We start from the raw sequence: 22,399 nt of genomic DNA, 5'->3' as shown, positions 1-22,399 counted from the left end.
AAAGGCAGACAAGCTGTAGAAAAATAGGCTAAAGGCTGCAACAAACAGCTTTACAGAGAAATCTCAGGTGGCCCAAAAGTGTATGAGATGTTCAACTTCCTGAATAACTGCAGAAGTGCAAGTCAAAACCACAGAGAGGTATTAGCATACTTCCCAGAGTCGCTCAAGGAAAGAAGTGTGGAATACCATGTGTTGATGTGGATACGGGGCCACCAGGATTCAGGATTGCTGGTGGGAGTGCAGAGTGATGTAGCCACTTCACGTAAATTTCCAACTCAGTTTAGTAAGTCTGGCCCGATACACACTGTATGCCTGAGCAGTTCTACTACTGGATATTTACCCAGAATTTTATAATCTGTTCATCAAAAGATGATTGCCAGTATGTTTAGGGCAGCATTATGGTATTTGCTCAAAGCTGGGTCTACCCAAGTGCTCTTCCCCAGAAGAAACCATAAATAAATTGTGGTACATTCACAAATCTAATATGAGACAGCAGTGTATTGAGTCTTTAACTGTCTGCAAAAAATATGAATGAATTTGTGTTGAGTGAGAGAAGTAAGATGCTGAAGAGTGCATAATTCTGTTCACATAAAGTATAAAAGCAGGCTAAATAGTCCATGCTGCTGCAAGCTAGGACAGTGTTTGCATCTGGGGTAAACCCAATGGACAGCTTCTGGGATTCAAGCAGTGATCCATTTTTGACCCAATTTTGTGTGTTAAAAATTGACTAGTTGTGTGTATGGTCTGTATACCCTCTTTGGAAAATGTTGACAGCAGAAACAGTGTTTTTTTGTTTGAAGATCTAGAGCCAGCGGCTTGTAGGTAGAGTCCTTTCCCAGGATATGTGAGGCACTATGGGGGTTAACAGAAAAGGCCTGGCCTAGGCGTGGTCTTGTGCACCCTGGTCCCAGCTGCCCGCAAGGCTGAGGTGCAAGCCTCCCTTAAGCCCGGGAGTACAAGACCAGCTGAATAGCACAGTAATACTGCATCTCAGAATTTGAAAAAACACCCTATGTGTGGGTTAAAGACAGACTATGTGCCCACAACTATTATCTTTATTTCTGGGTCTGTGAATAAATATTCTTTCTCCTCTACTGTTTTGACTATTTAAGGCTTTCTTTTGTGAGTTTATGAGTTTTATAACATAGAAAAATAAATGAGTTTAAATAAATGCACACACTGAATATGGGAAGGGGGCAGCACCCTGGAAGCATGAAGGACCTGAAGGGGCAGCCTAGGGGTAGCCTCAGGCTTGAGCTGTATTCCACACTCCAGGACATACACAGTATCACAGACCCATCCCTCTGCTTCTGGCTGTAATCTCAGGTCAAGTTGTAGATCACAGAAAATGTTGTGGCTATTATAAAGAGAAAGTTTTTTGCTTTTAATGGCAAATCAAGGGCTAAGAAAATCAGAAGGATGCAGCCTTCAGGAACATTGGAATCAATAATTTCTAAAGTATAGAACAGTATTTAGATTTTACTCCCATGGGGGCATAGGCTGGATGGGGTCTGGGAGCAAGCTGGGCTGCAGCGCTCTGCTGACTATGCAAAGGTGCACCTTGGTAGTGTAGACGCTTAACCTTGTTACCATGGGAAAGCATACCAGAAACAAAAAAGTATGTCCCACCAGCAAGAAAACCCCAAACAGCAGAGTTATGGTCCCCACTGCAGTTTCCCTCCTGGAGCTCAAGTGCTGTGTGCAGGGATGTGGAGAAGACCAGGTCACTGGTGGAGGGTAGGCTCAGCTTGCACTGCAGAGGCCACGCAGGTGGGAGGAAAGCTGCAATAGCAGGCTCAGCCTGAAGCCCAAGGGATTGCCTGAAAGCACTTCTACCTCTGACAGTTGGCTTTTGCCTGATTGCCCCTAATACCAGCAATTTCACATGATTTTCCCTTTATTCACATTCCCTCCCTCTCTCCCTCTCTCTAACTCCCTCCCTCCCTCCCTTCCTTTTGTCTTTTTGAGACATAGTCTCACTATGCAGTTCAGGGTGGCCATGAGTTCACTTTGTAGCCCAAGCTAGTTTCGAACTCACCGTGATCCTCCTGCCTCAGGCTCCTGAGTGCTGGGGTTACAGGCATGTACCACCACGCCTGGTTTACCATGCATTCTTCTAGGTTGTTTTCATAGTTAAGTTCTTACTTGTAATCTTGTGTTTAGTTTATAGTCTAAGGTCCAAACTCTTTGGAAGCCTCACGTGGTTTTCGGTGGTTGTTTTCATGTTAACAGCAGTCTAGAATAAGTACAGGCAGCTGCCAGCAGCCAGGGCCTGGGTAAACTGTGAGCATTGCACAGCTGACACATTTCACTTTAGAGTAGGGATAAAATGGAGATTTATGCAGTAGTCCTCAGATGAGCTCTGAAACTTTAAAACAATTATAGTTGGCTATCTGACAAATGTGCCCACAGGGCAGAAGTCTGGTGGCTCTCTGCCCAGCCTCCCAGGCCAAAATCCAGATGCTGAAAAGGGGGGAAAGCTGGTACCTGCTGCCGCCAAGGTTGAACCCTGTGGCTGTGGACTGATGTCCACATTACTGTGCTAGGTGTCACCTCAGGTCAAATCAGGCCAGAAAGATGGTGTTTTGAATTTCTCTGTCTTCATGTCTTATTATTTGGGCATCCTGAGAAGTCACATTGTCCCCTATGCTCTTTACTCACATTACACATTTCTGTTCTTACCTTTTTCATTGTCAATGAAGGCTGAGCTGGACAGTCCAGGCAGTGGCTCAGCTGACCTGTTACGATGGACAACTGCCACCACCATGAAGGTTCTTTCCAGCACCACAACGACCACCAGGGCTGTGCTGCAGGCTGTCAGTGATGGGCAGTGGTGGAAGAGGTCTCTGACCTACCTCCGCCCACTCCAGGTGAGCTGAGCATGCACCAGGCTTCTGGCTTACAGCAGTTCTTAGCACTGCTGCACCTTTGATGGTGAGTGTAATCTCTGGGGAAGGCTAGGCCTCCCGTGGGGTAGGAGGGGAATCGTCTCTTTCACAGAGGGAAATACACACCTGTGGAGTGATTGCAACAGACAGTGGCACACACTTGAGTGCAGTGTGCCTCACAGATAAGAGTTAAAATTGGTGGAATGAAAAAAAAATGCTTACTTGCTTTTGCTGTACTTCTGGCTTGTAGTGGGCAGAGTGAAGAGTAGGTCAGACGGTGTCTCAGAACCTCCTTCCGCTCTGGAAGGAGTGTTGGGGTACACGGAGCAGGTGAGCTTGCTCAGAGGAACATTTCAGCTGTTACTTTTCCTGCTGTCTTCTCTGTGTCCTCACACTTCCAGGCCTTTAATTTCACATTAGAAAACCATATGCATTTTTATTATCTTATTCCAAACACTCATGGAATTTCCCATCCATCCATCCATCCATCCTCTGTCCATCCTCATCTGACAAGCACATACTCTTCTGCAGGCTAAGTGCTGTGCTCTACAGCAGGATAGGATAGGTGACACTTGCGTCTGATCCTCTCCCGGGTGGTACTTTCCCTTCTCCGGTAGAGACACAGAAAGCATCTGTGTGGTGTGGTGGTAAGGGCTGTGAAGGTAAGTAAGGAGAGCTTAAGTGGATCTGAGTGACACTGGAGGAGGTGGAGCAAGAGAAAACTTAGGTTCCTCAGAAAAGCACCACTTTGGGCAGAATGTGATTGAATAAGTAGAAAATTACATAGTCTTCCGGGGCACACACTCGATGTCCCATAGAACATAAAGTAGTTGTCCTCATTACTTTTCTGTCATTGCAGAGACAAATCCCCAACACTCAGAGTTGAGAGGGGAAAATGTTTATTAAACTCACAGTTTGCAGAGGTTTAAGTTATGGTGACTGGCTCCAAGGCAGGGTGGCACAGGGCAGAGGAGGGTCTTGGGGGAGAAACAGTCCATGGTAGACAGGTAGGCAAGAGCAAGCAAGGGCCAGCCCCAGTTCTTTCTCTCTCTTCCATCTTATCCAGGGTCCTGAGGTGGAGCAGCACTTACACCCTTAATCCTACAACCCTTGAACCTAGGTTGCACCACTAGTCCATCCCAGTGTCACACACTATAGATCCAGCCACCTCCGAAGAAGCTGCATGACCGCATGAGGCTTTGGGGAACATCGATACAGTAGTAGTCACGTGTTTGAGTAGTGTAGGCCAGCGGGAGGAGGATGGGGGAAAGAGCAGAGGGGGAGTAGAATCCCAGCCCCAGAAGTGCCGTGTGGCCACAATTTGACACAGCTGGACAGCTCTGGGGATGGAGTGTGTGGTCAGTGCAACCCATAGTGAGGTCCTGTTGATGCTGTACAGGAGCTGCTGGGAGGAGTGAGGGGAGAAGAGAGGCTGTGAGCAAGAAGCAAGAAGCAAGAAGGGGTGTTGGGCTGTGTGCGGCCCTGCTGATGTGCACGCATGGGACACACAAGGCAGGGGAGGTCGAAGGGCGTGAGCCTCAGAGCTGGGTGGGTGCAGATGCCTCTGCCTGAACTGCTGTACACTTGACTCTGGGGTGAATCTGGCTATCTCCACTCCTTCATACTTCACAATGGATTGTGATTGTGAGCATTTTCCTTTTCTCACCATTGGACATTTTAAAAGGTTTTAGTCTTAGATAAAATTTTCTCACTGTACCTGCTTGTCTCTATTTCTTTATCAGTGCTGAGACAAAATACCCAACACCTACAAGTTAAAGGAGGAAAGGTTTGTTTGGGTGCAGGCTTCTTAGAGATTTCAGTTGGAAGTCAGTATGCCAGATGGGCAGTGCAGGGAAGAGACCACTCAGAACATAGCAGGCAGGAAGACGGCTCAGGGGAGAAGGAAGGCTATACATGAGCACACACATGCATGTGTATCTACTGACTAACTCTCCATGCCACACCCATAGGGACCCTCCTCTTCCTTCCAGACCCCACCTCCTAACATCACACCCAGCAGTGAGGTGACCCCCCTCAGTGAACTGATCTAGTGCTGCACACCCACAATCCAGTGTCACACATCCATGGTCTAGTACCACACACCCACAAATCTGTGTCACATCCATGATCCAGTGCCACACTCCCATGGCTAGTATCACTCCCTTCCATCTAGTCTTCTCCCCCAAGGCCACATGTGAACACTTGAGGCTTTAGAAGGGATCCTGCATGTGAGCCCTAACCCTAAGCCAGTGTTTCCTAAAATCGGCTGTCACTGTTAGAGCAGCAGCAGCTTTGCTGTTTCCTAGTCGTGCTTGATAGAAACAGTTGCACAGCACCTGGTTCAAGTCAAAGAGGGGAGATGAACTCTCTTTGGGAGCCTGTAGGGTTGTTCTCAGGGGGTTGTTCTCAGGGTGCTGAGAACAAAAGGTGTCTATGAGTGAGGGCATTTGCCAGAGTGACAGGGAAAGAGGCAGTGTTGCTGTCATCTTCCTGGGGTCGGGCTTGAGTGGTGGCGTGGCTGAGCTGGGCTGGTGAAGGCGAATCCCTCCAGCAGCCTGACTGGCTGGGTGACTGGGCACTAGGATACAGGCAGGATGGTGACCATGGAGTGGAAAGTTAAGGCTGAAACACCTCAAAGCCTGAAGTGTTATTCTGCTTCTTGATCTTCCAACAGGGCAGCAACATGCCCATGACATCTGGGGTGGTTGTCCTGCTGTGACAAGGACTTGCTTTGTGTGTGTGACATTGATTGCTTGGTGCTTCTGACTAAGTGAGGCCAGAGGGGCCAGAAAGCAAGAGGTGCTGGTGGCAGGGTCGAAGTGCTGCTCTCGGATGTGCTGTCATGCCTAGGTCCCTGCTAAGTGTGTGTGTTCCATGACCCATCCAGTCTCAGAGACACATGAGGGTTCTCCTGAAATCCACTTTCCCTCTCTGCCCCTTGTTCTTTTTACTCACTGTTCTTCACTTGGTTTTGTTTAGGGGCAAGAATTTGGTGACTCTTATCGAGCTGGAACTGTAGCCAATGAAGACCTAGGAAGGCAAGGATGTCATCCTTTCTATGCGTCGGTCATCTCAAGTCCTTCTGTTACTGAGGTAAGGGGAGTGTCCCTAAAAAGACGGGCTTCACTGTCATCTGCCATGGACGTGTAAAGGAAGTCCGAAATCCCCGTGCAGATGTACCTTTTGGGCTTGGCTATTGCTTATGCATTTTGGCTGTATGTGTATATTTTCATCCACATGATGACATGAGGTGAAAATCATCTGAAATGCTAGGTAAAATGGCGTATACAGTAGTGAGAAGCTGCTGTCCAAGTTGCCAGAAGCCACAGTGTCCTACAGTTGTTTTTTAAGAGCGTGCTCTTAGAAAAGGCACACATTAACAGGTGGGCGTTGCTTCTGTCCAGTCTGATGTGACCTTTGACACTGGTCAGTGGCTCGCTGTGGAGAGCTTTGCGGAGGTGCTGCTGAGGACTGGGAAACTGGCGGAGGCTGAGCCTGATGGGAGTGGAGCATTTCCAACCACGGAAGGTAAGCGAGATGCTCCCGACCCTGACTCCTCACTGGCCTGGCTGTTGGGGGATGGTGACCACGTGCAGATAGCTGGGCACACAGACAGGGATGGAGTTCCCAGTAATTTATTGAGAACCTGGCATTTTCTGGATGCCTATGCTGAGGATTTTTTTTTTTTTCTTTTTTGTATTTTAAGGAAGAGTCTACAGGATGTTCAGGGTCTCATTACTAGATCAGACTCATAGTTATCTGCCTGTTTTCAGCCTCCCAAGAGCTGGGATTATAGGGCGCACCACCATGCCCAGTCTTAATTGCCTTCTCAACGTGCCCTGGGGGCAGGGCTGGCATGACAGGCCCGGGGATCGAATCCCTGGCCCCTGTGCCTGCTTGCAAATGCTTTAATCTGCTAAGCCATTTGGTCGGCCCTGTATTCTGAGGATGTAAAAGGATGCATGAGATATAATTCTTAGCTTTAAGTGCCTAATTTTGTGAATAGTTCCCCTAACAAATGGTGTCCTGTGCTTAATACCTATTTATTTCTTTCCTATTTTTATGCTTAATCAATTACAAATCTGCATCTTATTTTAAGAATTTTCTTTTTGATTAGAGTTTTGGAGACAGGTCTTGTTCTGTAGTCCAGGCTGGCCTTGAACTCACTATGTAGCCAAGTTGGCCTTGAACTCAGAGCCATCCTGCAGCCTTAGCCTCCTGAGTGCTAGGGTTCTAGGCATGCACCACCACAACCAGCCAATTTTAAGAATTTTCTATTTGGTGGCATAGCGTTAGCTCTAGAGTTGGAAAGGAAGGAAACGTATGAGTTTACCCATGGTGGCTTGCTGCCTTACTCTCTCCTTAGCATCTTTGTTTCTTCAGGACTCCAGGGTAGAGATCTCTTGACTTTTGTCTTTCCTTTTGCTCTCTCTCTTTTGTGCTGTCCTTGTGAGTACCTCATGATTTAAAGGTTGCTGGAGCTCCAGCCATCAGGTCTGTATTCTGGGCTGTCACTGAGAAGAAGGGGTGCACTTTTCTTGGAAGTCTTGTCTGTGACTCCCATTCACATATTCCTGTCCCCTCACCACCCATGCACTGGGATGGTGCCAGGCAGGCTACTTGAGCAACTGCCCTGTGGGGTAAAGGCCGGCAAGTATATGTGGGCAGTAGAACTGCCATTTCCCCCCAAAACTGATGCTATAAACATTTTTAGATATTTCTTTAATTGGTATTCACATTCAGGAAGAAAGGTAAGTGCTCCTTCCCCACTCATTTATGTGGATCTTAGAATACTGGAAGTTTTTATTTGATTCTAGGGTGCATGCTTTCCTACTTACTATCTTTAATCTTGCAGTTTGGGCTGTGTTGGTTCCTTTTCCTAAAGACTGTTAGGTAATTCCTGGTGGGTTTACAGTTGATGTTTCCTCTGTATGAAGATTGTAGTAACATTATTCCTCCTCCATGAATTAGTCTTCATTGATAGTTGCTTTTCTTTTTATTGTCCTGGCTGCTTACCCAACCCCAGAATGCAGTGGGAGTTGCTGTGCATCAATAGTGTGATAACAGGGGATTCAGCATGCCGGTTCACAGGGTGTTCTCATTTCATGTCTCTTGCTGGCTACATTTGTAGATGTGAGATGTCACAAAAGGTAAACCAAAAAGTAAACAGAAGATGGAGCCAAAGGGCTTGAGGTTTGAGAGATGGGCCCCTGCATGTGGGTTGCTGTGTGCTGCAGTGTCACTGTTGGCAGAGAGGTAGAGAGCACTTAGGCAGGAGGCCTGGCCTTGTGGGTGCTTCTGCCAGGACTCGGGGCTCTAGGATGGTCACTTAGGTGGCCTGCTGAGAGTGATGTCGCCTTGTAGAGGAGTCTGAGAACAAGCTTCCTCCCTACTGTGCTCACAGAGTCACTGGTATCTGGCTTCCTCCATTCTTTGGGCTTGATATAAGCTTTGTATTTAATTATATGCATTCAGAGATGCTAGTGGCTACTCTGTGAGGGGTGTGTGTGTGTGTGTGTGTGTGTGTGTGAGAGAGAGAGAGAGAGAGAGAGAGAGATCCAGAACTCAGTGACAGAGGAAGATCCCGCCCTGGGGCAATGTCCTCAAGTAGTATCTCTCCTCTGTGTCCTCATTGCTCTTTCAAGCTGGTTTTGTCTTAGTTTGGGTTGTTTCTGTGTAGCATTTGTTTCTGGTCTGTAACATAGCTTTTGGAATATCTTTGGTGGTAGCACGTTGTTATCCCTTGAGGGTGCCTTGATTTTTGGAAATAGTCAAATGAATGATAAATAAGAGGCAGATTGAGTTGATGTTATGACAAAGAAGTTGGGACTAGAAGATTGTAGTGATGGGACGTCCTCTTCCCGGTGGGCCTAAGCCTGGCTTGTCTGCAGCTGTGTGAAGGAAAGTTCTGCGGCAGCCCCAGAACGCACAGCTCCTCAGGGATGCCTCCAGGAGACAGTGATAATTCTGCTGAGTGGCTTCAGATACACCTGTTTGGAAAGTGACCTTTTTTGTGCATAATAAAGGAAAATATCTGAAGAAAATTAAGGTGGGTGTGGAAAACAGCTAGGTGAGGTTGCGGTTGAAGGTCATGTTGTGCAGACTAAGGATGGAGGAATTAGCAGTTGGTGAAACTTCTGGGTTTTCTTCTTGCATTGGGGGCTGGAAGGACTGGTAGACATGTGTCTGATGGTGGAAGATGAATGCAAAGGGGCAGACATGGGGTGTGTGTGTGGTGCTGTTCCTATGGTGTGTAATTCTGCTCTAACTCCTACACAAGTGGCCCAGGACCTTTAATGGACTGTGTTTATATAGTTTCTCTTGCTTTATCTTCTGGTATGCAAATTCACAGCTTAATCCCTCCATCCTTCAGTTTTCAAGTCTTCTAGGATACATTCACCAATCTTATACTTATTTGTTCCTATAATTGCTTATACAAAATTATTTTGGGCCCTTTGTATTGTGTTAGGAGATTTTCTCTTGTCCTAACACATTTATTCCTTTCAGGGACTCTTACAGTAATGTCTAGTTCAGAGAAGGTTTTCATTGATCTTGAGTGAACTAGGAAATGGGCTTTGAAATGAATGGCTTTGATTGGAAAATGTCTCATAAACTATACAGGTTCTTGAGAGATGTGATTGGCCATTCATTTGGTTCACACAGTTTGAAGAGCAACAGGAAATGGATATTTAGAGAAGCACAGAGAATCCTCATGTTTTATCTTGTGACTCATCCATGGAGAACCTTGACTTGAGACAAAATACCCAACAGTCACAGTTAAAGGAAGAAAGTTTTTTTTTAGCTCACTGGTTGCAGAGGTTTCACTCCATAATTGGCTGGCTCCCAGGCAGGGTGGCACAGGAAGGGCAGAAGAGAAGCAGTTCATAGTGGGCAGAAGGTAGTAAAGCAACCAGAGGCAACCACACCTCTTTCTGTCTCTTCTATCTTATTCAAGCTACTCAGAGCGAGCAGCCTTCATCCTAGTGCCTTTGATTCTACCATTACACCATGAATCAGTCCCAGCATCACACACTCTAGATCCAGCCACCTCAGAGAATGCCCTATCTATGATCGCATGAGGCTTTGAGGGGACATCGAGACATAAGCCATGACACATTGTAGGGACTTTGCTCCTATAGCACGGGTACCATAGTGGGCTGTTTGTATCATTGAAATTGCTAAAAGGTTCGCCATCACTGGGCATAGATACTGGCTGTACTTGGATCATTATGCAAATGACTTAAATACTCATCCAACTGAGGGAAACCTGGGAGAACTCATGGGTGTATTTCCAGATATACATTTACTTTTGATGATTTACTTGCCACTGTCCTTCAGTTCAGATCATGGGAGTCTGTATTTTAAAAATAAAGAGTTTATATTGTGATTATGCCTGAACACCTGGTATTTTCTTGAAGGCACTTAGTAAAATGCTTGCTATTAACAAACTGCATATGAACACAGAACATATTGGCAGTGTACTCTTTTATGAAAACCATGACATTGGTAGGTTTTGCACATTTAAAACTTTTGTAGAAAAGTCATTAAGGGTTGGGACAGTTTAAGACATGAGTAGAACAGAAGACTGGTTTTCTTTTGTGGGGTGTCTTGAAGAGGGTTGTTCTTAGAGAACAAAGTCATGTTATCAGTGTAATAATCAAGAAGTTCATCCTGCCTTAGTGTGCACAAGGGCTGTATTATAGCTCTTATTTTAGGACTCTTTAGTACTTCTGTGACCACCTTTCGCATAGGCTATCACCAAACACAGAACTTCACAGCCTGGCCTGCACCCTTTTATCCAGAAGGTGTAGCTTCCAGGACCATCTCCATGGCACTTTGACCCATGTGATGGCTGCCCCAGCAGGGTCCCTCCTGTCGGGGAGGGTTGTTATTTAGTGCAGGTTGTGGGATCTGTGCTTGGATGGTGCCAAGTAGATTTCCATGAAATGTCTTGTAAGAGTCCTTCTGAGTTAATTGGTCTGTTGAAACCACACAGAACTGAAAGTGTGATGGTCAGTGTGAATGTCCTAGGGTCCTGCGTAGAACGACAACGCTCACTGTGAATGTCCTAGGGTCTCACACACAGTAACATTTACATCCCTGCATTAGTTCTCTTACAGCTAGCGAGCGATGCTTTGCCCTGCGACATGACTTTGGCCCTTGCTTATCTCCTTGCCTTACCACAGGTAAGTTGGTCCTTAGGAATGAACAGTTTTATTTATTTATTTATTTTAATGTATTCAGTATAAGGTCTACAGAGTCTTACTCCGTAGATCGGACTCGTGTGATTCTCCTGTTTTCAGCCTCCCAAGTGCTGGGATTACAGGCATGTGCCACCACGCCCAGTTTCAGTCGTCCTCTCAGTGTGCCCCAAGGGCAGGGCCAGCGGGACATGCCTGAGATCGAACCCCAGAGTCTGAACCTAAGCAGGCGCTTTAATTCGCTGAGCTATCTGGCTGGCCCTGGGAATGAAGAGTTTTAAATAAGCCAAGGGGTCTGTTCTGGCGACCTTTCTCAGTGGCACTATTTCTCATGGGTGTCATTACCTGCCCATGTTCATAGGTGCTTGTCCACAGAGAGAACCCTACAGCCTTTGCCTGAAGCTTGCTTCAGATCCATGTTTCCTTCAGTGCACCTGCCTGGCAGTGTCTTCTGAATTTTCACACTGTCTCACTGAAGTGCAGTTTGACCTTGAGTGACATGATGGAAACTTGTGTCACCCTCCTGGGTCATGATGCAAAATAGAACGGCTTGTCTTCTGCTCACTTCTTTCCCCCGCATCAATGACATCTTGCTCTTTCCTAGGTGTTAGATGCGAATCGCTGCTTTGCGAAGCAGTCACACTCGGCACTGTCACTCCAGCTGGCAGCATACTACTACAGCCTCCAGATCTACGCCCGCCTGGCACCGTGCTTCAGTGACAAGTGCCACCCTCTGTACAGAGTGAGTCCCCTGGTCCCCTTCTTGTTCTGGGGGAGCCCACTCTTCTAGTCAAAGCACACAATTCCTCTTTGTGACCAGGCTCAGCCCATGTGACTCAAGTCACTATTGCTTATCTGCCTGTCGTGAGTAGAGCTTCTTACACTTATTGTGACTGATACTCCCCCAGCACTTCTCTTTTATTTTTCTGAGTACTAAGTTAGGAAAGGCTAACACAGTAGAAGAGGCTAAGTGGAGGATTGGTGTTGTAATTCATTACCCAAGAGGAGAACAGTTGTCCTAACTCAGCAAAGGAGGTGACATGCATCTTTGAGAGTGCTGCGCTTTATTTTTAAGCCAGAGATATAAAAGTGATTTACAAATAAAGTACTGGAACATAGTATTCCTGCTGCCACAAGATTCCCCCAGCTTTCATGTATGCACCTTTATTAATTTCTGAGTGAAAACACCTGAGCATGGCCTCTAGCACTGCAGTTTTGGGTCCCAGCATGCAGCCCTCCCTAACATCTGCACCTGGGAAGGTCAGATGTGCTGATCTGGGCCTGCAGAGCCCACCATGCTGGGTGTGTAGAGAGGGAAGCCAGGCTTGTCTGGGCCCTACTACCCTCACACTCACCTGGTCATGAACAGAGTGTGTAAGAGCATTCCCCTAGCTGGGCGTGGTGGCGCATGACTGTCATCCCAGCAGTGTGGAAAGCAGAGTCAGGAGGATCACAAGTTCAGGCCATCCTGGACAACTTAGTGATTTAGTGAGACTTTGTCTCAAAATAGAAAATAAAAAACAGCTGGCAGAGCAGCTCAGTGCAGCGTGCTGGGTTTAACCTGCAGACTTGTAATAAGAAAAGAAACACCTTCTCCTTTAGGAGTGACATTGCATTGGGAAAGAAGCTTCAGAAATAAGTAAATCAAATATATATTCAAACTGAAAGTGATAGGGAAGTGGGGGGATGTGTGTGTGCCACTCAGACAGTGGCCTTAGAGGAAGACCAGATGCACTGTCATCCTCTGGTCTTCCTCCAAGGCCACTGTCTGAGTAGGTGCCTTCCCTAACTCTGTTCAAACAGCACTGACACCCCCGACCTTCTGGGTGGAGGGCACAGAGGACAGGACTAGCCCCAGGCCATAGGAGTGCTGCTCTTGTGTTGTTACTGAGAAGCCAGTATCAGTCCAAATGGAAGACTCTTTGCACTGACATGTTAGAAGTCATCATTTATTATGCTAGTGGGCTGGGGAACTAGAGGTTCAAATCACCAGCCCAGAGTCAGGTTTGAGTTCAATTTAAATATGGTTTGTGAGTGGGAATTATGAAGCTAATAGTTTATTACATGATTGGTTGCATAGAATACAATAATTATGTGACATGCGCTCAGGCTGATTTGTACAGGAACATTCTGGGAGGGAGAGAATCTGAGAAGAGTAGGTAGATTTGAAAGTGTCCTTGGGCATCCTTGAAGCAAGGTGGAATCATTGCATGTTTTTAAACTATAAGCTGGACACAGTCAGTTTGACTCACACATTGTTAAGGGGGAACACGTGGGCCTAGATGGCAAGGTTTGCTATGTGACAGGCGCTGTGAGCATAGTCACAGGTTGTGAACTGATTTCTAACTCTTGTTACAGTATGCCTACAAGTCTGCTTTTCTGTAAGTGTGCCCTACAGTGTCATTTTCACGAGGTGTTCCAGTTGGTGTTTACAGCCCACAGTGTCACATTCAAGGAGAGAGAAGGACTGAAATGCGGTCTGTGACCAGACTCCCTGGTCAGTGCTCCGGTCAGTCACTGAGCCTGCTGTGAACTTTCCCTCCTGGCTTGTTGTCATGCAGCCCATTTTGCTCTGCGCAGTGAGGCCAGGGTGATTTTCAGTGCCTCGGCCTGTGAGTGCTGGGATGACAGATGTGTACCACCATGCTTGGCAAGGTCTTTATTTTTATATATTATGAAGAATATATATATATATATATATATACACACACATATATATGTTTATATATGTTTATATATATATGTATAATGTTGGAATAATAATATATAAATGCAGATGGAAGTCACTCTTGTTGTATTGTACCTGGACTTTTCCTACATAAATCTTACCTTTATAACTATGGTAAAATATGTCCTGAAGTGATCTTTACAAATATGATCTTTGTAGCATTCTTTTTATTTTTTCTATTTATTTGTTTCTTTATTTCTTAATTTCATTTAATTTTTATTTATTTATTTTTCTTGGTACTGAGGATTGAACTCAGGACCCTGCGCTTGCCAGGTGAGCAAATTTTATGTATTTGGTATAGGGTCTCACTACACACCTTGGACTTGCAGTGGTGATCCTCCTGTTTTCAGACTCCCCAGTGCTGGGATTACAGGCATGTGCCACCACACCCAGACTCGGTTGCTGGCTAAGTGCGCCTGGGGGGGTGGGGCCAGTGTGGCCTGTGGTGCTGGGGATCAAACCCCTGTCCCTGTGCTTACCTAAGCAGGCACTTAGTCTGCTGAGCTGTCTTGCCAGCTGTACAGCATTCTTTTAAAAAAGTGTTCAGAAGATGAAATCAGTTAAAAATGGAAATACGTCTTTTTGTTTATAGTCCATAGAGTCAAACACAGCAGGAATGAAATTCAAAACTATGTGGTAGACTTTCTAGGATGTGTTTTTTTAAGCTACTAATTGAAAATACTAAGTAGAAAATTATCTCAAGCAAAATAACAACCCTAGAGGGGAAACATACCACCTGTTTAAAACTTCTCAGACAATATTAAGCAGAAATGGAGACGATTATACCAGAATGGATTTATTATTCCTACTGGTGAGCAGTATATTGAGTCAGTGAGCTTTTCCATTGTCATGAATTTTTATATGTATTTTTGAGATTTGATCATATTTGTTAGAGCGATTATATTTCATTCAGTCCCTGAAGAACTGAATTTCCACATTTGGGGAAAAAAATAGAATAATTTAGTTCTTCCCATTATTCCTTTTTAAGTTCTTGGTGCTTTTTTATGCCAGTATTTTTTACAGCCTGTGATATTTTACAGTATTAGTCTGATATTGAACATGGATCATCTCGAAGTTTACCCATAAAGCCCTTTGTAGTCTTGCTAGGGGCTAAAGGCTTTTCTCTAACAACTCACATCATGGGACTTGTGGAGGAAAGAAGTGCGAGTGCGCACCAAACAAGAGAACCCAGGTGTGTGCTGTAGGCGGATGTGAGCGGAGGCAGCCGTGGGACTGTGTGCCTGGACTCCTCCAGGATGGCTGTGCGGCTAGGGGCGGTTGTTACATGGACGGTGCGTGTGCACACCTCCGCCAGTCACTAGCTCTGAGGTCTTTGTGCGAGTGCTTGGGCCACTTGGCTGTTGCAGTGATGGACCGAGGGGTGCTTTGAAGTCCCATGTTGATCTGTGGCCCCCAGCAAGCTGCCGAGCCTGTGTGCATGTTTTTTATGGGTGATAAAACAATGAAGCAGCAGCTCCACATCACCCTCCACTAAGCATCAATGTGGGCCGCAGACTCAGCTGCCAGGTCAAAGCCGGCCCCCTGTGCCCTGTTCTGTGTATCTGCAGAGCAGAAGACTGCACGCTTCCTGGGAAAGGCCTATACCCAGAAGCTGTCATTCACATTAAGAGAAGGAAAGCACACAGAAGATGTACAATTAAAGTGTATGCTTTTGTACCAAGTTCTACGCTTGTCCTGTGGGTCACCTGCCCACTGTCATTTTATACTTACCATTTCCTGGATGCCTCACAACATGGAAGCAGTTTTCATTGCTGGTTTGCAGGTGACACTCTGAAGTTCATAGTCACTAAGTTGGTCATACAGGGTCCACTGGCTACTAAGCTGGGCATGTCTGTGCTCATTTTATATGCTACTTCTTAACTGACAAAAATGATAGTGCGTTTTTTTCCTGCTACATGTGAATTTGAAAGTTGCTGTGACTTTCTGCAGGGTACATAAAGGTGTCTTCAGGTACAGCAGTTGCACACCATTCTTCTATACTGCCAGTTGGTGGTGCTGCTTTCCATCTGGCCCTGGGATTTGTGGTGGGTTAACACTGAGCTGGGCATCAGTGTGGCCCTGGGTGTGGAAGGCCCACCTGAGAATTGCCACCAACAGCATAAAAGGAGAACGGGAGGGGAGATAGTTAGGTGTTGATTCTCCTGGAGGAGCCTGTCATGCTGGTTTTCCTGATGTAAATTTGGCTGTTCACATTGTCAGAGGAGCTCAGGTCTTCACTCTCACCACGCATGGCTGCAGTTCTCTTTGGGAGAACTCTGGTTCTTACCTTGAACATCACTTCCTGACTCCAGTGCAGATCCCTCAGCCTGCTAGCACAGATCCTTATTCCCGCTGGTGTAGACTTTTTAACTTCCACTACTGACATTTGGGCCTTCCCAGTGTAGATTCTTGATACAGACTTGCCTGAGATATTGTTTTGGGCTCTAGGCCTCCAGCTTGGCTCATGCAGGACATTGCCATTCGATCCAGGCCCTTTGCTGGATTTTTTGGGTCTTTAGTGTGTAGAGAGATTTACTGAACTTTTTTGTATTTAACTCTTTGGGTGACTACTATAAAATACTTCAATGAATTATGCATCCTATATTAAATGTATTTCCTGGTAAACCCTGACTGCAACATGGTTTTTATAAGTTACATCAGAACAGAGAGAGAATGTCAGTGAGATGCAGCCCTGTTGAGGCAGTGATTGTGGTGCCTGACGAGCTGTGCCCATAGGCCTGAGGGCCCAGGAGTGCTGTCCCTGGCCAGGGTAGCTGCAGAAGTGCTCTGCCATAGTAGAAGGCTCAGAGTGGTCCCCTGAGGAGCCCAGTCAGCAAAGAGAGGACAACTGAGTTAAAGGGCAGCATAGCCATTCTAAGAATTGAGGCAGGGGGCCCCTTTATCAGATCCTTTGCCGGAAGTACTGTCTAGTTATGGTGAGATTTGGTCTGCTTGCTTCATCCTTCTGTCTGGCTGTAGCCACCATGTAGACCTCAGCACATACCCTAGTCTTTACTAGAAGTTGTCTTCCTGTTTCTTGGTAACTATATTAGTCACTTTCCCAATGCTGGGTTAAAAAATTTCTAATACCTGAAACTCAAAGGAGGAGAAATTGATTTATGATTTACCTTGTGGTTTCAGTGGGTTCAGTCCATGGCTAGCTGGCTCAGGGGCTGAAGTGGCATGGTACTAGGGCATGGCAGAGTAAGGCTACTTGATCCATGGCAGTCAAGAGTCAGAGAGGAAGGAGCTAAAGCCAGTAATGCACCCTTCCAGGTCACACTCGCGTGGCCTCCTCCAACCAGGCCTCGCCTCCTATAGCACATTCAGCCCTGAACTCATGCATGATGGATATGCTGATGAGCACAGCATCCGTGATCATCAGCTTCTAGCCAGGAGGCTTTGTAGAGGGCATTTAGATTTGGATCATATTTAGACTTAGATCATAACTCTGACCTTTCTGCTATTGGTGCCTGAGGACTTAGCTAAGATATACTCTTCCAAGGAGGAATGGGCATATACCGTCATAGTACTTCTCTTGGTATATAATACGTGCATACACAGAAAATTTGCTAAGTGAATCAAAGGTAGCTTTCTAGCTTGTTGCAGTATTCAGATGCATGTATTTTAACTTAAGACACTTGTGATTTTCAGGAATAGAACTCAGGACCAAAAGAGGTAGGGGAAAATTAAATTCAGTAAGGCTGACTTTTGCTTAGGTCCACCTGCTAGGATCCAGGATTTCTTTAACTGGTTTTCATCTGTGCTGTCAGCTTGTTCCTTCACAGGAACAAGTGAGACTTTCAGGCGCAGTTAGCAGCAGACTCAGCCCTGACAAATCTCCTGTGTGGCTCCGAATGATGCTTCTACCCACCAGAAATGCAGACAGCTTGCTTAAGTTAGGTATGTGTTACCAAGGACCAGGGTAGATTTGGGGGTTTTCCCCTAGTGTGCTCATCTTAAAACGTGTTCTGTGTCATCCCAGAAATGAGTGGTGGAGTGAGTCAATGCTGTCTTCCATGCTTTGTGTCAGTAATTCTGGAATCTGCTTTGTTGACACCCAGATCCACTTTAGTGTGAGTGTTGCTGGCCCGTCCTTACTGTCCTTTCCTGTTGGCTGTTGGCTTCTGGGTTTTGTTCAGCTGGAATAATTTTACTGCCTTTGAGAAGCTGCTAAGAATCATGGAATGCTATCCCACTTGAGCCCCAAATCAAGCAGAGTAGGAGTTAGTTGGACGCTTTGTTATGTAATGCAAAGTGTTCCTGATTTTGGAATCTAGTGTGGGCTGGGTTATCAGATTAATAATATCCCTTAATATCAGTTTCTGTGGGCTGATAGGCCTGCAATCTCCTGAATGAGTGGACAGTGAAGTCTTAAATAAATGAGACAAGTAGTATGCTTTTAGATCTCCAGGAGGATAAAAAAATCTCACAGATTTTGAGATTCTCTGGGTTCTGACCAAGAACTTCCCTGGGTGGCCCATATTCATTAAGTTTTCAAAGGAGAAAGATAGCTGAAGAAAATGAAGGTGAATCTGGAGAACTACCTTATCTTTAGGTTGGCATTTATTGTAGGAGTGCAGAGCCTGCAGCTGCAGTCTCCTTTCAGTTAATTGGGGTTGGAGCCAAAGGTCCTCAATGGCCTTATCCTGTCCTTTGAGGTGTCACAGCTTCACAGGCCACTATAGGCCTCAGTGAGGACCAGTGACTCAGAGGTTCATTTACTATGAGTAGCTGCCCATCTTCACACAAGGGCCTTATAAGCCTCTTCCACATGTAAATATGGAAAGCCAATTGGTTAATATTGAATCCTGCTCAAAGCCCCTTGATCCATCACTTGGTTTTTGTTTTCCTGATTCTCTGGAGAAAGCCTATTCTCTGTAGCTCCTTAGGGTGGGGTCGTTGAACTGCAGCTTTCATTTTGGAAGCAATTTGTGTTGGTTCCCCAAAATGCATCCAGAGGCAAAAGTGATGAAATTTCTGGTGGGGGAGTAATTATACATGATTTATAGTGCAGCAAGAGTGCGATGCAGGTTTATAGGAGGCAAAGCAGCAAGAGGTATTGCTTTTGAAGTGGGAGAGGTTTTCAATGTGGAGGGACAGAGTGGACATCCCATGTATCTGGCCTGGATCCAAGTCCTGACTTTGTGGCCTGCAGTGTCCTCTGTGCTGGCAGCAGGCCACAATGTGCCTGGGTTTAGTGGCGGCAGACACAGTCTTTTTTCTGTCCCTCCCATGCTCATCTTGGTGAGTGCACATCTGATGCATCTCCCATTCCTTTCACAGGCTGACCCCAAAGAGCTAATCAGGATGGTCACCAGCCACGTGACTCGTCATGGACATGAAGCCTGGCCAGAGGACCTGGTCTCGCTCACAGAGCAGCTGCATTACTACAACGAGCGGCTGCTGGACCTCACACAGGCGCAGCTCCTGCAGGGCCTGGGCAAGGGCGTGGACGTGCAGCGCTTCACTGCTGATGACCAGTACAAGCGGGAGACCATCCTTGGACTGGCAGAGTAAGGGTACTTTTGTCTTGTGAGGCATTAGGTCCGAGACACACATAAGCTGTGCTCTCAGAATACCATTCATAGTCCTTCCTTGACTGACACGTGCTGCAGCTGTCCACAGGGCCGGCCCACTCCTCCTGGTCGTAGGAGAGATGCGTGTGTCCTCTTAAATAGCAGTAGATGGCTTGCAACACTTTCAGCCTGCACACATCAATAGCAAGCTCTAGCCCTGTTGGTTTTAAAGTTCCTCAAGCCTTTGTAGTCTAGTGCCAAGATTATGACATAGTAGAGGAAGTAGAGGGTCAAGGGAGAAGTAGGGTGATTATTGGTGGATTGTTATAAGCCAGATTGCCAGAAAATCTTACTCTCCAAAGTACCAGGCAGTTGTGTGCAGTGGCACATGTCTGTAATCTCAGCATGTAGGGAGGCTGAGGCAGGATGATCACAAGTTTTGAGTGCTTCATAGGTGACTTTTTAAAAAGTACCTAGCTGTTTAATGTTTTCATTGCATGTAAATTAGATCTCATTGATATGATATGTGGGGACAACACTATGTAGACTCTCTGGGTTCCTTTATCGGCCCTGGGCTTCTAGAGGAAGAGAGGCCACCAGCGCTTATCACCTCTGTTGGAGGCCAGGAGTGGCCATCACCCACTTCCCTGTGGGCCTTGTACTTTCGAGGGAGGTGCAGCCGCTGGGGGAGGCCAGTGCAGCTTGATGCTGTCTGAGTGGGAGTTGCCTTTGCTTCTGCAAGCAGAAATGTCTTGTTTCTCATACCACACTTTTGTGGGTGCTCACTGCCCTGGGTGAGGTACTTCAGAAACTATCTATAAATATCACCCATCCTCCTAGATGACCTGTGAGGTGAAATGTTGTCTCCCCATTTTATAGCTGGGAGATTTGGTGCTTCAGGATATGTGGCCATGGACCAATTTCCCATAGTTAGTGACCGTGACAAGTCTGATTCCAAGTCTTTGAGCTGGCCCTGTGCTGTGTCAAAGCCACACCGCCTGGAAGCCATGGGCCCTCTGTATCCTTTTCCAGTGTCCTGTGGCAGCACTGGGCCCCAGCCTTGGGGCTGAGGAGAAATCTCCCCATAGAGAGGTGATTCATTGCTCCTGCCATGTTTTAGACTTAACAGAATGAGCCTGATGACAGGCATGTGTACATCCATCTACTTGTCTCCTTGAGGAAGTGGCCAGGTTGTTAGGACCCCTGATAATGTCTTACAGCCTTGGGCTTTCTTCCCACAGAAGCTGCCCAGGACCATGCAGGGTGTGGGAAGACCAAAGCAAAGCTGGTGCAGACTGCCGTGGTGGCTCTGTGGCAAATGAGTGTGCAGTCCCCATCACTTGCCTTCCTCCTGGAGGTCCCTAGTTATGTAGTTGCTCTGTGTCTGGTGTGACAGCTTGCACTGCAGCTCTCAGAGCTTCAAGGAGTTGTGCAAGGCCATGTGGCCAGGCGCTGAATCTTGACTGGAACCCTTTTCCTTTGGGCAGCTCGTAAGCATGACACTGTCTACCATGTCTATACAGAGTGGGTGTTAGGAATGGTGTCTGAGATCATTAGTTACATTTTGCTAGGTCTGTTTTCTTTTTAAAGTGTTCAGCTAGCATATGCTATTTGAAGTATGTCCTAGAGGACAAATACATGCTTTTGATAAATATATAATAGACTCTTCTCTATGTTCTATTGCTTAGAAAAATACACTGCAGTCTTTGGATGGTTTGTTTAAAGTGCCCCAGCGTTTCACAGGTTTGCAGTTCTGCCAGTTCTGATTTGGATTTCAGTGTCTTTTGTAGATGAATTGCATGACCCACTTCCTCTAACTCTTCCACATTGGGCGTAAAGTGGCTTTCTTGATTTTCTTGCTTGTTTGTTACTATCTTTAATGGCAGTTGTTCTTTCCTTTGTAATTACGTTGTCTGCCTTTTCCTGGCTGCATCTTTTGGATGACACCTTCTCAGAGGACAAGTAGTCAGCTTGGAAGAGTGCAGGACACATTCTGGTCCCTTCCCAGCTTCATCAAGTGGTAAATACATCCATAAGTTGGATGTGGTGGCACAGACAGCAGTGCCAGCTATGCCAAAGGCTGAGACGGGAGCATTTTGAGTTTGAGCCCAACCTGGAAAACTTAATGACTTAGACCTTATCAAACAACACAAGGGCCGGCCAGATAGCTTAGCAGATTAAAGCGCCTGCTTAGACAGACACAGGGACTGAGGTTCAGTGCCCAGCCTGCAGTGCCAGCCCCACCCCCAGGGCGCACGAAGACTTCCATGGAGGCTGGGTTTGGTGGTGCATGCCTGTAATCCCAGCTCTTGGGAGGCTGAATACAGGAGAATCACTACAAGTCGTCTATGTAGTGAGACCCTGTAGACCCTGTGCTAAAAACCAAAACCAAACCAAATAAAACAAAACAGCGCAGCATAACACAAGACAGGAGTAGGGATAAGGCTTAGCATTAAGGCCCTGTGTTCACTGTCTAGTGCTGCAAAACAGACACCACAGAAGGTAACTCACATGTAGGGGCCCTGAGCACAATCCCTGACACTGCAAAGAAAGATGTTAACCCAGCATGTACTTGCAGTAGGCGGCATACAAGACTCTGAGGAGAGGAAGGGCAAGTGAGTAACGATCCTTATCATGGGGATTTTTACTCTGTCTTGAGGACGTAGTTACTGAAATAAGAAAATGTCACTTGAATTGGCTTAATCCACAGGTTAACAAACTTACCCAGCCCTGGCCCCCCCCCCCCTTTTTTTTTGTATAACCCATAAACATGGAATTGCTTTCATGCTTGTAAAGGTTTATGGGAAAACAATAAAAGAACTGTACCTTAGGGATTATATGGCAGCAAAGACTGAAATATTTATTGTGTGGCCCTTGGAAGAAGACATTTGTGAACCCCTGGCTAATCTAACGTGTAAATGCCACAGTTTACTTTCCTAGGGTGAATGTAGCCTTAACAGTGGTATTAACAGTTTTCCTTTTTTGCTGCTGTGCCTTTGTTACCTCCTTCCAACACAAAATTCCACCTTCCAGCCCAGAGTTCCACCTTCCAGCCCAGAGTTC

At 46.3% G+C, this 22,399-nt stretch overlaps 1 protein-coding gene across 3 annotated transcripts in view; it reads left to right on the top strand.

Annotated features, from left to right (window-relative positions):
- The window catches only part of Nbas (neuroblastoma amplified sequence), a 244,270-nt gene that overhangs the window by 138,224 nt on the left and 83,647 nt on the right, over positions 1–22,399 (top strand). For 2 of the 3 annotated variants that reach the window (XM_023702418.1, XM_023702420.1), the window contains exons 36-41: positions 2,703–2,870; positions 5,868–5,981; positions 6,272–6,416; positions 10,998–11,074; positions 11,694–11,831; positions 19,104–19,333. In XM_023702418.1, coding sequence (XP_023558186.1) covers positions 2,703–2,870; positions 5,868–5,981; positions 6,272–6,416; positions 10,998–11,074; positions 11,694–11,831; positions 19,104–19,333 — 872 coding nt within the window. The remainder of the gene's footprint in view (positions 1–2,702; positions 2,871–5,867; positions 5,982–6,271; positions 6,417–10,997; positions 11,075–11,693; positions 11,832–19,103; positions 19,334–22,399) is intronic. The other variant, XM_023702419.1, reaches the window with a different exon arrangement.

The sequence above is a fragment of the Octodon degus genome, unplaced genomic scaffold (assembly GCF_000260255.1).
Source record: "Octodon degus isolate 3935 unplaced genomic scaffold, OctDeg1.0 scaffold00151, whole genome shotgun sequence".
Lineage (NCBI taxonomy): Eukaryota > Metazoa > Chordata > Mammalia > Rodentia > Octodontidae > Octodon > Octodon degus.
Note: the sequence above shows the minus strand (reverse complement) of the source record. Positions and strands in the feature narration are given on the sequence as shown.